The sequence below is a fragment of the Drosophila melanogaster genome, chromosome 3L (genome assembly GCF_000001215.4).
Source record: "Drosophila melanogaster chromosome 3L".
Taxonomy (NCBI): domain Eukaryota; kingdom Metazoa; phylum Arthropoda; class Insecta; order Diptera; family Drosophilidae; genus Drosophila; species Drosophila melanogaster.
Window position 1 is genome coordinate 24,386,584 of NT_037436.4, and position 16,530 is coordinate 24,403,113.

General features: G+C 35.4%; 1 protein-coding gene across 1 annotated transcript in view; it reads left to right on the forward strand.

Moving 5' to 3' along the window:
• nvd (neverland) overlaps positions 1 to 15,072 on the forward strand; it is a 76,790-nt gene extending 61,718 nt beyond the window's left edge. The window contains exons 4-6 of the mRNA NM_001104200.3: positions 14,272 to 14,383; positions 14,438 to 14,611; positions 14,672 to 15,072. Of these exons, the coding sequence (NP_001097670.1) occupies positions 14,272 to 14,383; positions 14,438 to 14,611; positions 14,672 to 14,830 (445 nt within the window). The 3' untranslated portion in view covers positions 14,831 to 15,072. The remainder of the gene's footprint in view (positions 1 to 14,271; positions 14,384 to 14,437; positions 14,612 to 14,671) is intronic.
• The last annotated feature ends 1,458 nt before the right edge of the window (positions 15,073 to 16,530 follow it).

The following is a 16,530-nucleotide window of genomic DNA, read 5'->3' on the forward strand; positions in this document are numbered from 1 at the left end:
TATTTTTCACATTTTTTTAGCATTGTAAATTTCGAGTTGAAACGACCTTAGTTTGTTGTTTTCCTGGCGTGAGAATCATGATTATGTTAGCAGACTTTCCGACTTTTAGAAAATAACCCTTAGGAAAGAAAGTAAATTCGTATCGCAAGGCCTGATAACATTCGGATGGCTCTGTTATCAATCAGGTCCTCACCCGCGGCCTTCTTTGGTTTTAGCTTACTGGCTACAAAGTACTGCAATTGTTCTAGAGTGACTGAATCAACAGGAAGTAAGATTTGAAAGGGCGTTTCTAAAGAAGCTAGTTTCTGGTAAATTTGCTGGGTTCTGGTATCTCCTGATCTCACATGTTATTTCCTGACCTTTCGTCTTAGTCGAAGTTGATTAGCTATTGCGTAGGGCATATTAGGTTGATGGGAAAATTGTAAGTTTTGTAGATTTCTTGGTTTAGCGTGTGCAAAAAAAAAAGGGAAGCAACTCAACCACCCCAGAAAGGAATGAGAAATGAATAAATTTGATGATACTCATCATATACTCATATACTTGAATAGACAGAAAAACAACAAAAAATATTAATTGACACAGGAGCCACATCCTGCTATATCAAAGGGAATTTATGAGATAAAAGAGAATTGCTAACTGATATGGGAGTATCTACAATACATGGATTCACAATTATAAAATATTACCATTTATTAACAATATTTGAAACAAAACTTCTATTTTATGAAATAGAAGGTTTAGAATATGACTTATTAATTGCAGCTAAAATAGATGCAGAAAAGGGTATCATAGAGTATAATGGGAAATAAGAAAAGCTCGAATATTATGACAATGAGGAAAAAACGATTTGTGTTTAATTGAGGAAAAAAATGTTCTTCCATTAAAGGAATATATTATAAAAAAATACTTTGATGAACAAAAAGTATTTAAAACCGAAACGGTAATGAGCGATGGAAGTGTGTATAGCTTGGGATCAAAGAATTCTGAGCACGCCGACGTTGAATTATCCGTCAACAAGAAAACTAAAAGTTTGGGATCCACAAATCCTGAACACGTTGTTGAAAGACAAAGAAAAAATGCATAATCTAAAAAGGTTCAAAATGAAGATGGAACTCTAAACCATCGACTAGTAATTGATTATAAAAAACTAAACGAAAACACAATACAGGACAGATACCCGATAAAAGACCCTTCTGTAATATTATCTAACTTAGGAAAGTCAAAATATTTCTCAACAATTGATTTGGAATGAGGATTTCACCAATCCTTAATGAAAGAGTAAGATATTGAAAAAACAGCCTTTTCTGTAAAACAGCCTTACCTATGTCATTTGGGTTAATAAAAGCACCTAGAATATTTCAAAGAGCAATGGACGATATATTAAGAAAACACGTCGGAAAAACTTGCCATGTTTATATGGATAACATTAATATATCATCCATATAAACATTGCAACAACAACAGAACAACATTATACCGATCTAATTCAAATAATGAATATTTTACAACAAGCTAATATGAAACTTTAGCCGCCGTTTACAGAAGTTAATATTCGAATACTATTTCAAGTGTCTCTTTTATTTCGATCTGTACTTTAGCTTGGTTCAACAGCGACTGACTGCCGCGCTCTCTGCAGAGTGGCGAGTCGATTAGTCGATAAGTTTCTCGATAATATTGGTATGTTAAGGATGGGTGTATGAGTGTATAAGCTTATGACTAGATTGGCTATGTATAATTAGGTATGTATGACTAGGAATGTATGACTAAGAATAAAGGAAGAGGGTAGAAGGAGCAGCCTACTACAACTCGGCCGTCCTGACAACTAGATCTCCCGATCGTAGGATTTTATAACAATTAACGTTTCTTAAAGCTAAGGGTCCTGTTTCTTATTTTATTCTTCTTAGTAGAGATACTTTTGAACGGTCTTAAACATTTTTTAGGTTTTCTTTTCTTCTTGTTTGTTTTCTTTGTTTTACAATTGCTTCTTAAATTATACTTTCTATTTCGTACAGAGTTTCTTAAATTATACTTTCTATTTTGTACAGAGTTTCTCAAATTATACTTTCTATTTTGTAGACTCTTAATTTTTCTTTGCCAGTGTTTTATATTCTGTATGCTCCATACACCCCGGTAAGGATTGCGAGAAATTTGAAATCCATCAACATCTTCCAGAAGGAACGATCATTTTTGAGAACTTTGCTTATGACATAGGGTCCTTTATGCTTTGGAATTAACTTCTTAGCTATGCCTGTTGTTGAGTCAAAATTTTTAACCATGACGTAGTCGCCTTTTGTGAACACTCCTGATCGTTTTCGTTATTTGTCAACATATTCTTTATTGTATGCTTGTGCTATTTTCTGACTTGCCTCGCCTTTATTTCTAATACTTTCTAAATCTCTTTCTTCAATCGTTTCTCCAATTTCCTCAATTTTTTCTTTTAATTCATCCATAATTTGTCCTTTTTGTTGTAACCCAAATAACATTATGCTAGGATACTGTTTAATGCTGCGGTGTTGTGTATTGTTCAGGGTATATTCGACCTTTTCTAAGACTGAGTCCCAGTGTAGACCTTGATCAGGTTCAATTAACTTGCTAATCATTGGATCAAGACTTCGGTCTAGCCAAGTCTACTGGACCATAATGGTCAATATGGATTATTTCAAAAGGTTTGTTTCCCTTAGGTATGTTGTGTAGAAATCCTTCTGTTTTTCCTGTTTTGGGACTGAATGAAATACATTTTAAACAGTTGCTGATATGTGTGCTACACTTCTGTTTTAAGTTTGGAAACCAATAGTTTTTCATTATAGCTTCTATCATTTTGTCTCTTCCTACGTGTCCAAGTTCGTTGTGATATTTGTATAACACTTGTTCTTCCATTTCTATCGGAACGTAGAACAGCAATCTATTTTCATTTGTCTTTTTGTAAACTAAACCATTTCTCATCTCATACAATTTATTTTCTGTGTTTTCTAACAATTGCCTGATTTCTTTTAATATTGTATCTTTCCCTTGACATATAACTAGATTATCTTCGAAACTGTTTGTTTGTATTACCATAATATTTGTACACCTACTCAGTGCGTCAACATGTTGCATGCGGCTACCTGCCCTATGCACAATTTCAAAATCATAACCTTGGAATTCTAAAGCCCACCTGGCTATCCTAGGGTTTAGCTCTTTTTTGCTTAGGGTCAAAATTAATGAGTTGCAGTCGGTGACTATTTTAAATGTCCTTCAATGAAGATAAACTCTAAATCTACGTAACGAATAAACAATGGCTAAAGTTTCTAACTCGAAACTGTGGTATTTTGATTCAATATCTGTTGTCCGTTTTGAAAAGAATGAAACTGGGTGTCATTTCTGGTCCTCCTTCTTTTGCATAAGTACAGCACCGAATCCAGAAGAACTTGCATCACAATGCAATTCTGTTTCGTGTTTATGGTTGTATATAGCTAAGACCGGTGACTGTATTAATTTATCTTTTAACATATTAAAACAAATCATTTCTTCACTACCAAATTTGAACGGTTTATCTTTTTTAAGAATGTCGTGCAATGGTTTAGCTAGTCTAGAAAAATCTTTTATGAACCGTCGAAAATATGAGCATAATCCCAAAAAACTTTGTACTGTATGAACATTGTTAGGTATTGGGAAATTTTTTATTGCCTCGATTCCTTTGTCATTGGGCCGTCTTTATTTATTATGAACCCAAGATATTTTATACTCGATTGCATAAACTCACATTTGTCTATTCTTAATTCAAGTTTATTTTCAACTAATCTTTTAAAAATTTCTTTCAACGTTTCTAAGTGTTCGTTTATATTTTCGGTTGCCAATAGAATGTCGTCCATATATACTACTACTTTGTTTTCTCTAAAAAAAAATTTTGTTAACAAATCTTTGGAACACAGAGGCCAAATGGCATTCGCAGCCACTCGTATTGGCCTAATGGTGTAACGAAAGAGGTGTATTTTATTGATTCTTTTTTAACATGCACGTGGAAAAAACCGTTTTTAAGATCGAGTTTGGTGAAAACAGTTTTCTCATTCATTCTATCTAACAAGTCATCTATAAGAGGTAGAGGATAGTTGTCTTTCATTGTCATTTTATTAAGTTTTCTAAAGTCGACGCACATACGTAAGTCTCCAGTTTTCTTTTTCACTAAAACAATAGGCGATGCATATTCCGAGTCGCTTGGTCGTATAAATCCGTTTTCCAAATATTCGTCTAATAGTTTTTGTAACCTGTCTTTTTCTGTGTATGAAAGCCTCCTAGGAGAACAGCTAAACGGTTTCGGGTTTTTCAAACACAATTGTATTTCACTTCTAACTGTCGGTTCATTTGGCCTTTTTGCATTTATATAAAAATTTCTAAACAACCTATCGAATTCTAGTTGTAACCTATTGCAAACATTTTCTCCTATTTTGTATTCTAACTCACTTTCAGTTACATGACATATTCTTAGTACTTCCTTATCAAAGTTGTGATTTAATTGTTCATAAACGTTTTTATCTTTTGGCAATTTAAAACTAACGATTTCTTTTGAAGTGTTAATTTCATCTTCTGATAATTTTGATTTACTGACATTCTTTTGTTGACTAACTATTTCATCTCTTAACGATATTGGACCAGTTTCTTTATGCTGTTGATTAACGATTTTATTTTCTAACGATTTCGGACTAATAGTTGCATTTTTTTAACGATTTCGGACTAATAATTGCATTTTTAAACGATTTTGGACTAACAATTTCATTCTCTAACGATTTTGGACTAACAATTTCATTTTCTAACGATTTTTAAATAACAATTGCATTTTCTGACGATTTTGAACTAACAATTTCATTTTCTAACGATTTCTCAGGACTATCATTTTCAGTATACATTGATCTCTTGTTTATTTCCATGGGTTTTCTTAACGCAATCATTCCCAAGGTGTACGGGTCTAAATTTAAATTGCATGCAGTTAAAAAATCTCTGCCGAGAATAACATTATACCTCATAGACTGGTCGCAAACAATGATTAAACGAAAATATATTTTTATTGATCCTTTCAATACATAACATGTGGTTTGTCCATGTGTTTTGAGAATACAGTTGTATAAACCAAAATAGCAAGTATTAACTAGGGCTAACTTCATTGTCTCGTTAATAAATGACTTTTTATTGATAGATATAGGACTGCCAGAGTCTATGGGGCATTCTGAAATTATAGGCTTATAAGCATTTTCAAAAAAATTAATTTTAAACCATCTTACATAATTATTAGTTGAAACGCTCTTCCTTGTGGGACATTGTGCCACCAGGTGTCCAAGTTGTCCACAGGCGTAGCACGAACCTGGTTCACGTTTGGGCTTCTTGCAGATGTCAGCTTTGTGTCCTCTTGAATTACAGTTTGCGCATCGTATGGCATCTTTGTAGTCGGTTGGCTGTACAGGTGGCTCCCTCCGAGCTGGCAAACGGATGTTCGAAAATGCGCGTAGCATCTCCGATGGAGTAGAGAAGCATTGAATCCGTGCTTGGGTACGGAAATTTTGCAGTGGTATGCCCTCTATCATCTGGTCCAGTAGTTCGTCGTCGTCGATGTTTATCCCGTTTGAGAGAGCCATCTTCTCGTCGTAATAACTGCAAAAATTCTCCTCGGGTTTCCACTTGCGACTCTCGAATTTTCGCCGGATCTCAGCCTTGGATAATTGCTCGCCAAAAGTCAATGACAATTGATCAAGCAAATTGTCAATTGGTTCGATCAATCGAGCAGGGTGCGCATGTAACCAGACTTGCGCGTTTCCTTTAAGTTTAGTGATGAGTAAGATGCGTAAATAGTTGTCATCGATGTTGAAAGTGCGTGCGATATTTTTGACCAGTGTTATCCAGGCACGCGCGCAAGTTTTCCCATCGTAATCGGTTATCGTCTCTTTGGCGAGAGCGAGAGCATCAACTGGAAAACGCTGGCTCTCCGCTCTCTCGTTGGATCGCTGCGGCGAGTGAAATGTTGTGTTCTCTTTTGTGGCGCCAGCCTGCGTAAACTGCGCCGTCTGGATAACGAAACTAACTGTAGCCTTGCTTTGCTCTGGTTGTTGTTGTTCTTGGAACTGCAAGCTCGATCGTGTTCCGTTAAGCATTGCCTTCGCTTCTGCTAGCTCTGCGCGTAGTTGCTGTAGCTCGAACATGTTTGTCTCCCTCTCACTGCCAGTTTCGGTTGATTCTTTTCTGTTCATCGCATTCACACTTACGTGATCGGTGTTAATTTCACAATTCTGAAAATCCAGTGAAGAAAAAATGTCGTTTCCTGGTGGAGCGTTTTTCTGGGGTTGTCAGCGAAAAGTCGTTCAGGATGATTTTATCGTCCATTTTGGATTATTAATCCCACTTCTGAGATTTTAGCCGCCGTTTACAGAAGTTAATATTCGAATACTATTTCAAGTGTCTCTTTTATTTCGATCTGTACTTTAGCTTGGTTCAACAGCGACTGACTGCCGCGCTCTCTGCAGAGTGGCGAGTCGATTAGTCGATAAGTTTCTCGATAATATTGGTATATTAAGGATGGGTGTATGAGTGTATAAGCTTATGACTAGATTGGCTATGTATAATTAGGTATGTATGACTAGGAATGTATGACTAAGAATAAAGGAAGAGGGTAGAAGGAGCAGCCTACTACAAAACTCTCTTGAAAAATCGAAATTCTTTAAATTAGAAACAGCATTTCTTGGTTATATTGTTTCTCGCAATGTAATTAAAACATATCCAGAAAAATGTCCTCAATTATGAAGTGTCCGACTCCACAAAACATTAGAGAGCAAAACATAGAGAATTTTTTAGGCCGAAAATTTTACCGAAATTACACAAAAACCTTTTACCAAATACTTAGGAGGTAAAATTTCTAGGAGACCCAGCTGTAAAAGCCTTTAACGAACTTAAAGATAATTTAATAGCACAAGTTGAATTAGTTCAACCCGATTATAACAAAAAAATCACTTTGACAACAGACGCATCAGATGTAGCTATCGGAGCGGTTTTATCACCGAATAATAAACCAATTGCTTTCATATCTTAAACTTAAAATAAACCGAACAACTTTTCGTCACAAATAAAAAAGAATTGTTAGCCATAGTTTGGGAGTAATCGGTATAGAAATACAAACAGACTATCAATGTTTTTCTTTTAAAATCTCAGAAATGAAAAGATTGTATTTTTTCATATAAAGTTTCACCCAAGAAAAAAAAATATGTAAGCCCGGAACAACAAATGCCGTAGCTGACGCATTACCTCGAATAGAAATATATAACATTACAAGCAGCGATATATAACAATCAAGCTCACATCAAAATACACAGCATTCTGCTAAAAGTAGTTTGGAAAATGTAATACATGAAACCCGTAAACCATTAAATTAGTTTAAACAACAACTGTTATTTACAACGGGGAGGTATACAATACATGAGTCATTGAGAGTTTTTGATAAGACACGACATATAATCGAATATGATACGCCAGAAAATTTAACAGGAATATTATGAGAATAACGGTATGAATTCATTGCACATTAGAAGATCTTACCTGTTACATATATTACCTTTAAAAAAATTTGTACTAACAAATTTCTTTTTACCAAAATATTTCTGCAAGACGAAGAGAATAATGAAGATAAGGCTATCATAATAGAAGAAACACATAGTCGAGCTCATAGAGGACTAGTCGAAAATTACAAACAAATCAATAGATTATATATTATTAAAATTGTACCATTTGCAACGAAAGAATTCAATCAGAGCACTCATTTGACGATAAATCAAAAACCTTTTAATATTCTATTTAATAAAACTAAACACAAAAACATTTCAAAAATTCTAAAGAACACTCAAGAAAAAATGTTAGAAACACATAATGAAGAAATGGAAACACATAAAAATCAGTTAGGGCAAATGGTTTTTGAAAAGAAATAAGCTAAAAACAATATATAAGAAGCAGGTTTTTAAGGAAAACTTACTTAACAAAATAATAATCAATAGTAGAAACAGAATTATTCACAAAGACAACATTAAGTTTTAACAAATATTATTTTTCTTTTAAAATTACAGAAAATTATTTTTTTATTACTTATTACTTTTAACACCATTCCTAATGATAGCCACTTTAGAAATAATTGATTACAGCAATCACGAATTTTTCCTGTTCAAAGACAAAAAGAATGTTCTTACTTATAATTCATATGCCAACTTAATTCACGTAACTAATTTAACTTTTTATAAAGAAACAATCGATCTAGAATCAGGATATATAAAAAAGGATACAAATAACAGGTCACAATGGGAATTAACTTACGAACTACACTTAATCGAATTAATTTTGTCACAGCTGATATCAACTAGATCAAATAAATGAATAAATAATAATAAATTTATTAAATTTATATTAAATAAATGAGTTAGGCACTGTTTGGAAATGGTTCGCTGGAACTCCGGATTACGATTTCATTTAATACCGAATAAATAAATGACTTCATTGAAAACAATAACCAACAATTTATTATAAATTCCAAATCGTTTAACATTTTTTTTTAAGTATAAATCATTTATTATTATTCATTAGTCAGTAGGAACCGTTCAGTTCCTTTTGAACTTGACCTAATGTGTAGCTTAAAAGGTATTATGAATTCTGTTCCCTTATTATAGTGTATACAAATGCACCGTGGAGAGATTACGCTATTTTACGTTTAAGGAGTTCTCTCCAGACGTCGGAAGATAATAGGGTCGACAAGATCATTCGCCAACTTGTTGGGGTGGCCGCTAAGTCTGTCGGCATATCGGCTGCTGTGGAATTTTATTTATTTTATTTAACGAGATAAAATCACCTTCCGATCATTTTAAAACAAGAACTGCCATTATGACAATATCGTTTAAGATTTTTAACATTCGACTTGCAAAATATTTGATACTATTAATACTATTAATTGATACTATTACACTTGCAAAAGTTGGTGTATTTAACACAAATACAGTTCAAGAAAATTCCAAAGAAAAGCTTCTGGCCGAGGTTGACTGGATTAATTTTTTTTTTTAATAATTATAAAGTAAAAATTTTATTTTGCATTCCCCGAAGCACTATTCGGTATGGCTTGTCTTCGTTAAGTTGATGATGCCAAAACTGACATTTTACCATTAAATGCCTTACAACAGCAGAAAAAGCATCAGAATTGGCTGTGCTTATCCGTGAAACACAAAATGTATAGGTTTTTGTTAGTATAGTTATTCACACCAGCGCACGAATTTAGAGCCCGTTCGAAAACGTGGAGATTGTAATATTCGGGACACCAAGCCAACAGCTAGGCGGGCATATTTGAGGACTGTTTTGCACTAAGGTAAATGTCATCTGCTCTAGGTTCCGTTTTGGTCAAGTCTTGATCCATTCATCAAAAGTTTCTCTTCTTCAACCAGGGCTGCATCTCGGTTATTGCTTAGAAATTTTTTCCGCGGGGACATTGTCACAACATTGGGCAGGAAGGACACGTTATTGTAGGTGACCCCACTAGCTTGAGACTTAGTAATATTGAAGGTAACGTTAGTGGTATTACTTGTTGTTACTGATGTGTAAGATTGAGTTGAATTTTGCAATGAGCCCAAGTTATTAGATGTTAATGCAATTATGTTTAATATTTGGGATCGTGTTGGTACAGGGCTAGCGCCAGCAATTTTTCTCAACTCCTCAAAATCCCGCTTATCTGTAGATAAGATATGAGCCGATGATTTTTCGTCCATTTCTAAAATAACAATACCCTCCTCCCGTTTGCGCTGAGCGCAGGGCGAGAGGAGTGCTAAGCGCTGTTTGACACAAGTTAACTGCTGGTAACGGCATTAACTATCCACAGCCACCGATAGAAATTGGACAGACACACAATAAAACAAAGGAAAAGAAAGAAAGCTTTTGTACCAACAACTACAACAAAAGAAGCAGACGATACGATTTAATTTAAACAAGATGTCACTTTAGGGGATTCACAGAAGCAATCCAAGCCTCTTTTTATTATATATGCTTGGAAAAAAAAATTAAAACACCTTAAGGTGGATTATTTTAAATTTATGAAAGAATATATCGATTTAGGACACATGGTCAAAGTAAAAATTGATTGTAAGTATTTTTTACCACGCCAGGCTGTTATCAAAGGCATGTTTTTTTTCTCTCTCTTTTTATTTACAATCTGTCTTAAAAAAGTATGACAATAAGTAAATTTTATAATTAATTTTAAATTAACAGAGGCAATAGTTATTCATTAATCCCTACTACATACCCTACTCATAACATGTTTTAATACTTAAAACCTGTCGGGGAGATCTAGCACATTAAATCTTTTAAGTCTTCTGACGTTGTTATTATTATTTACCAAACTTAAGGCTAAGTTATTTTCATGTGTTCTTAGTCTGTCTATATATTTTTTAATATGTTTTGCTATTTCTTCTTTAACACAAGGGATTCCTAAGTGTTTATGGATATTTGCATTTGAAATATAAAATGGAGCATTAACAATTTGTCTTAATATTTGTGATTGGTAGCGTTGTAGCGTTGGTAGCTTTGGTATAGCTTTGTATAAACTGACTTTATTTGCCAGAGTGGTTGCAGATTTTTGGACAAGTAACCAGGTCATCTTCAAACTTTTTAAATTTAGTTGCTGACGCATTGCTTTTATGTGGTTTTTCCACCTCTGCGATCGAGGCGCAAGCCAAAGTACTTTATGCACTTACTTTGTGGGATTGGTGATCCATTAAATGGCACTTCTGGGCAGTCACCTCTTCTTAATGCAAAAGTTATTTGCGCAGATTTCAGGGCGTTGACTTTAATTTTCCAAAGAAGAAACCAGCTTTCAATGAGGCGTAGCTCTGCTTGCAGGAGTTGTGAGGCTTCCTCTTTAGATGAGCTGATAGCTAATAACGCTGTATCATCCGCGTATGTTGCCACAGTGCAGGTGTACAGGGTGTATAAGACAGGTCCTAAGACCCTAAGACGCTTCCTTGTGGGACTTCAGCTTTTATAAAGTGCAAGGGCGAGTATTCAATTTTGTGTTGCACATAAAATTGTCTATGGTTAAGTATGACTTTAATAATAAAAAATATGGTGCAGGTACCCACTTTTTGATTTTATATAATAAGCCATTATGCCAGACTCGATCAAACGCTTGTTGAACGTCAAGAAATGTTGCAGTGCAGTATTTTTTGCTCTCAAATGCTGACAAAATTTCATTTATAATCCTGTGACATTGTTTAGGGGTTCCGTGGCCTTTTCTGAATCCAAACTGGTGTTCGGATATGATAGCGAATTCTTCCCAGATTGGCAACATTCTCTTTAAAATTATTTTTTCAAATACTTTAGTCACTTCATTTTTTCCCTTGTTTGGTTTAAGGATCATTATAATTTCTGCACATTTCCATTGGCTTGGGAAGTGGTCAACTCTTAACATTGCATTAAATATAAACATTAGAAATCGTACACACTTTGGTGGTAGAATTTTCAAGGTTATGCCATCTTTTTTGTCCCAACCTGGAGCCTTTTTACTATTCAGCCATTTAATTTCTGATGAAACTTCATTAATACTGATTTTACGAATGGGGAAGCTCATTTGGCAGGGTGACTCGAGAAGGTTATCTACTTCCCTTTCTGTTTGCGGGTTATCAATATCATTTGGCTGAAATACAGAGTGCAGGTGTTGAGCAAATGCTTTGGCTTGTTCATCATCAGATCTACACCATTCGCCATTACAGTTTCGGACTACTGTGTTTCTTTTTGCAGGTCGCTTGAGATATTTGGTCCATAAATTATGTTCGTGGTTACAAGAATGTGGATCTAGATTTCTAAGATATTCAGCGAGAGATTCATTTCTTAAAGTTGAGTTGTAGTTGTATTTGTTGTCGGATTTTAGCTGAGAGATAAAGCTGATTTGATTGTGAGCTTCTGGCTGGTAGCTTCCTACATATATAGCTTGCTTTATGGATCTTGTTTGTGAGTAACTCCACAGCATGGTCTATCTCTTCTCCTGATTTTAGCGAGATGTCCAGGGTGATAGCTGTTTCCAGATAACTTTTAAATGCATTGATATCTGTATTTGCAGAAATTACTTTGTATGGTTTTGTCAATATGTGAGCTACTGTACTGTATGTCACTATTATTGGAGAATGGTCTGAGCTTAGATCAAAACTTTCCATTATTCGCATGTGTGATTGTGGGATTCCAAAGTATACTACGAAGTCTATTAAGTCTGGTATCTTTCTACTATCAGTAGGTCAGTATGTAGGCTTGCCGGTTGAAAGTGTTGTTATGCTGTTGCTTACTATGCATTTGTACAGTTCGCTTCCCTTCGGATTTGTCAATCTGAATCCCCAACAGGGGTGCTTAGCACTGAAGTCGCCTCCTACTATAAACTGTCGTCCAAGTTTTTGAAAAAGTTCTTAAAATCTGCTTCTTTAAGAGCAAATCGTGGGGGAAGATAAATTGCTGTTACAGATACGTCCGCATGCATACATTTGATCTTAACCGTGGCAGTCTGCATAGCATTTTCTCTAATGCTGTCCATAATTTGAAATTTCAGGCCGTGTTTAATTAAAATAGCTGTGCCACCATGAGCTCTGCCCGAAGGGTGGTCAGCTCTAATTATATTATATCCAACAACCTTGATATATGATTTGCTGGTGAGGTGTGTCACGGAAATTAACGTAATATCAATTTCATTCGTTTTTATAAAGATGGATATTTCATTTACATGGCTGGAAAACCCATTGGCATTCCATATTCCTAGGTTAAGATTTACTTGCATAATTTGTTACAAGTAACATTATCATGTTAAGTAAATTATTTGTAAGTTCAGACTGTTTTTCTAATAGTTGCTCTATTCTCTCCAGTGATGTGTTTGTTTTGCAATTTTTGCTGGTTGTTCTGTATTTTTCGGGCAGATGTTGCTTGGGTGTCGAGAAGAGCATTTTACACAGCGGTACGTTTCAGTACAATATGATTTAGTATGTCCGAATTCCTGGCAGCGATAGCATTGAACGATTTCATTGTTTTTGCGGGGAGGCTCAATATTGACAATAGCGTTAACTTTAGAATCAAGATAGGCTAGCATTTCACTTACATCATTGACGTCAGACAGAATGATAGGTGGGGGCTTAGCAGAATCAGTTGCGCTGTCTTCATTTACCGTTTCAAGATCTTCGTTTTTGTTATATTTCTTTCCTGTTTTGTCGGGCAATCCAAAAGTGTGGGCATGGGAGCTTTGATCGGTTGGTGAGCGTTAGATTGGGCGTGGTCAAGACACTTGCGCTGTGTCTATGTCTTTAAAATCTGCTTGCATAATCTCCACCTTCTAGCTTTTAAAGTTCCTGAGACGTTCATACCAACAGACGGACTCGGCTTTTGATCCTAGTCAAGAATATATACTTATTCGGTTCCTTCTGCCTGTTACATACATTTCATCGAATCTAGTGTACCCTTTTACTCTACGAGTGACGCGTATAAAAAGAACACACTATAATTATTTACGTATATTAGTGTAGATATGTATGCTTCCTAAATCACGCTCTGCCCGCTATCTGATTCTCAAATTACTTGAGCTAGCACTTGTTTGGAAGAGTTATTATTGCTATTTTCGATTTGCTGTATTCCACCCTGTGATGTTAAGATACAATATTATGATGTACGGATCTTCACTTAATAAATATTAATTAAAAAAAAGGGTTTGTTGTATTGACAACGAACTTTGCCTTTATATCTATCAATATAATAGGTAGAAGGTAGAGATTAAGCGAACAGATTCTAAAGACATAAATAGTTGCAGCGCATATTTCTTGACCCACGTTGCCACGTCCACTGTAACGCTTACCAACCGACAAAGCTGATATGCCCACACTTTTTTGGATATTATTTCATAATTTTATTAATATTGCAAACTGCTATCGAATTGCCCAAACCCTTTTTGCTACGCCCACTCTAACGCCCTAAAACCGCCCACAACTGTAACTCCCACATTTTTGAAATATTCTTAGATGTTTCTTCGTTTCATTGAAAACAGTCACACAGTTTTGAACAATATTTATTTATTTTCTCATTTTATTTCCCAATATCTATCGATATCCCAGAAAAATTTCGAAATTTAGCGTCTGCATTTCTAGTAGCTGAGTAACGGGTATCTGATAGTCTGGGAAGTCGACTATAGTATTTCCACTTGTTTTAAATGTGAATTAAGTGCTTCCATACAAAACATAACTATTAAACGGAATAATTTTTTTTTTCAAGGTGGTCCCCATTTACCGGAAAATTAAAATACTTGGCGGAAGTAAACCTAAGTCATACATTTAAACTATTTGGAAAGTTCGGCTGTTTTCGTATGGAAGTTTCTGGCAAACAGGTAAGCCAGATGTGTGTTTGTTATTTTTTATGTGTTTTCAATCGATTTTTTCAGATTGGACCATCAATCGTGTGCCTTGAAGTTAATTCATATACATTTGGAAAAATTAAAGTTTTCCAATATATTACACCAATCGAACCTATGTTGCAAAAAGTTGTTCATGAGTTTTATGGTCCTCGTTGGATTGCGCCACTTATGAAAATATTTATTTATGGAGAAAGTCTCATGGTAAGGAAACTGTATAAATAATATACCACATCAATTAAATCAATATTTGCATTCCTTTAGTTCGAACGCGATATTAAAATATGGAATCATAAAGTATTTAACCGGAATCCAATCTTAGCTAAGGAAGATGCATCGATAAAGAAGTTTAGGCTGTGGTTCTCCCAATTTTATTCGTCGAACAGCAAAATATATTCTGAAGCAACCAATATTGGTTGGTAGCTAACTTTGTACTGAAATTTCAAATGCTTTTAAACGATTTTAGAGTTTTTAGAAATTGAACAAATTTTTTTTTCGGCACTTTATACGGGAAATAAGCGTGGCTTTTAGACTGACGGCTAAGTGGATATGGTGGTTAGACTTTAAATCTAAAAAGTATGTATGTTAAAAGTTTTGAAAAAAGTAAAGGGCTGTAAAAAAAAAAAAAAAAAATTAATAAAATTGATTAAGCAGTTTATTAAAACACCGATAAACTTCGTGGCAAGGCGGTTTCAATTTTCGACATAACTTATATAGTTATATGATCATAATTGAAGGCTGGTGAAGTCGGAGCTAGTTGTCCCTCCTCGCCGTTCTCCTCCTTGTGTTGCCATTTGCCCCGACTGACGAGACAAGTCGCTATCGCTGCAAGCAACTGAGACCCGCCTGGTCCGGGGTCCGGAGTGCTGGAGCTGTGATGAGGGGCCCGCTTGTCAGCGGGACACCCGGACGTGAGAGCGTCTCCGTCACTTGGGTCCTGCCTGAGAGCTCCGAGAGGCCGTGATTTCATCACGGCATCTATTTCGGCGAGGACAGTCCCCAGCTATTATGCGTTGAGTAGCGCCATGCCCACCGCTCGTAGGAGTAGGTGCTCGACAGTTTTGACACCTGCCTCCCATTGTCCGCCCATGTTCGAAGACCGATGGAGTGTGAATGCGAATTTGCATCTGCTTCTTTATGCGAATTAGCGAATTGATTGCCTGGAAGTGGCATCTCGCTTCGACGATTTTGGATTTGAGTGAAGCGGTTCTTCACGGGGTGGCGGATGTCGCGGATCGAAAATTGTAATCGATAGTCATTATTTTTAAGTGATCTTAAATCTTAAATCTTATGATCCTCAAAACAAGGTTGAGTGGAAAAACCCCAACTCCAGATAAGCCACCCACTGGTAGACTAAACATCCGTTGCCTAATTAAAACATTCCTTGCTTAAGCCCTTATCCCATCGTCCCGTTCCCACGTTCAAAGCTCGGACTCGCAATCCCGAAAAACAAAAGTATTGATTTCAATAAACAAATTATAAGAATCTAAGAGCACTTGTATTCAAGAGCGAATGCACTTGAATCCAAGAGAAACGCAAAAGTCAGCAAGAGCTTTCTCTGTTCATTTGATCAGAACCCTAAGGTCTAAAGTCCATATCAGAAAAACTCGATACCGAGGTTTGAACGTCAATCAAATCACAGTAATTATCAGAGTTCAGTTTGAGACCTAATTATAATCAGTCGGTGTTCTTCTCAAAAAAAAAATATTGCAATTATTATTTAGTAAAATAAAATTATATTTTTTTACATATGAGTAATTAAATAAATCTCCTTGGATGTAGTGTCAAGTTCGTTTGTTTTGCTTAAAATCAGATATTTCTTGTGATACAATCATAAAATACAACAATAAGTTTGTGGTTGCTGATAAGCACCGAGTAACTGTTGACTCTCTTTGCTGTCATCATGAGCGTCGAAGACCTAACTGCTTTGAAATGGCAGAGCGACAGCGACGAAGACCTTACTGCTTTGAAATGGCAGAGAGTTAAATCAAAGCCAAAAAAGAGACCAAGCCAAGCCTCTCCCGAAGTTCAGAGAAAAAAGAATTCCCTGGACATTTCATCAAGCACCAGCGCAAATAAATTCGCTCTCTTAAGCGACGGATTGCCCGACAAAACAGGAAAGA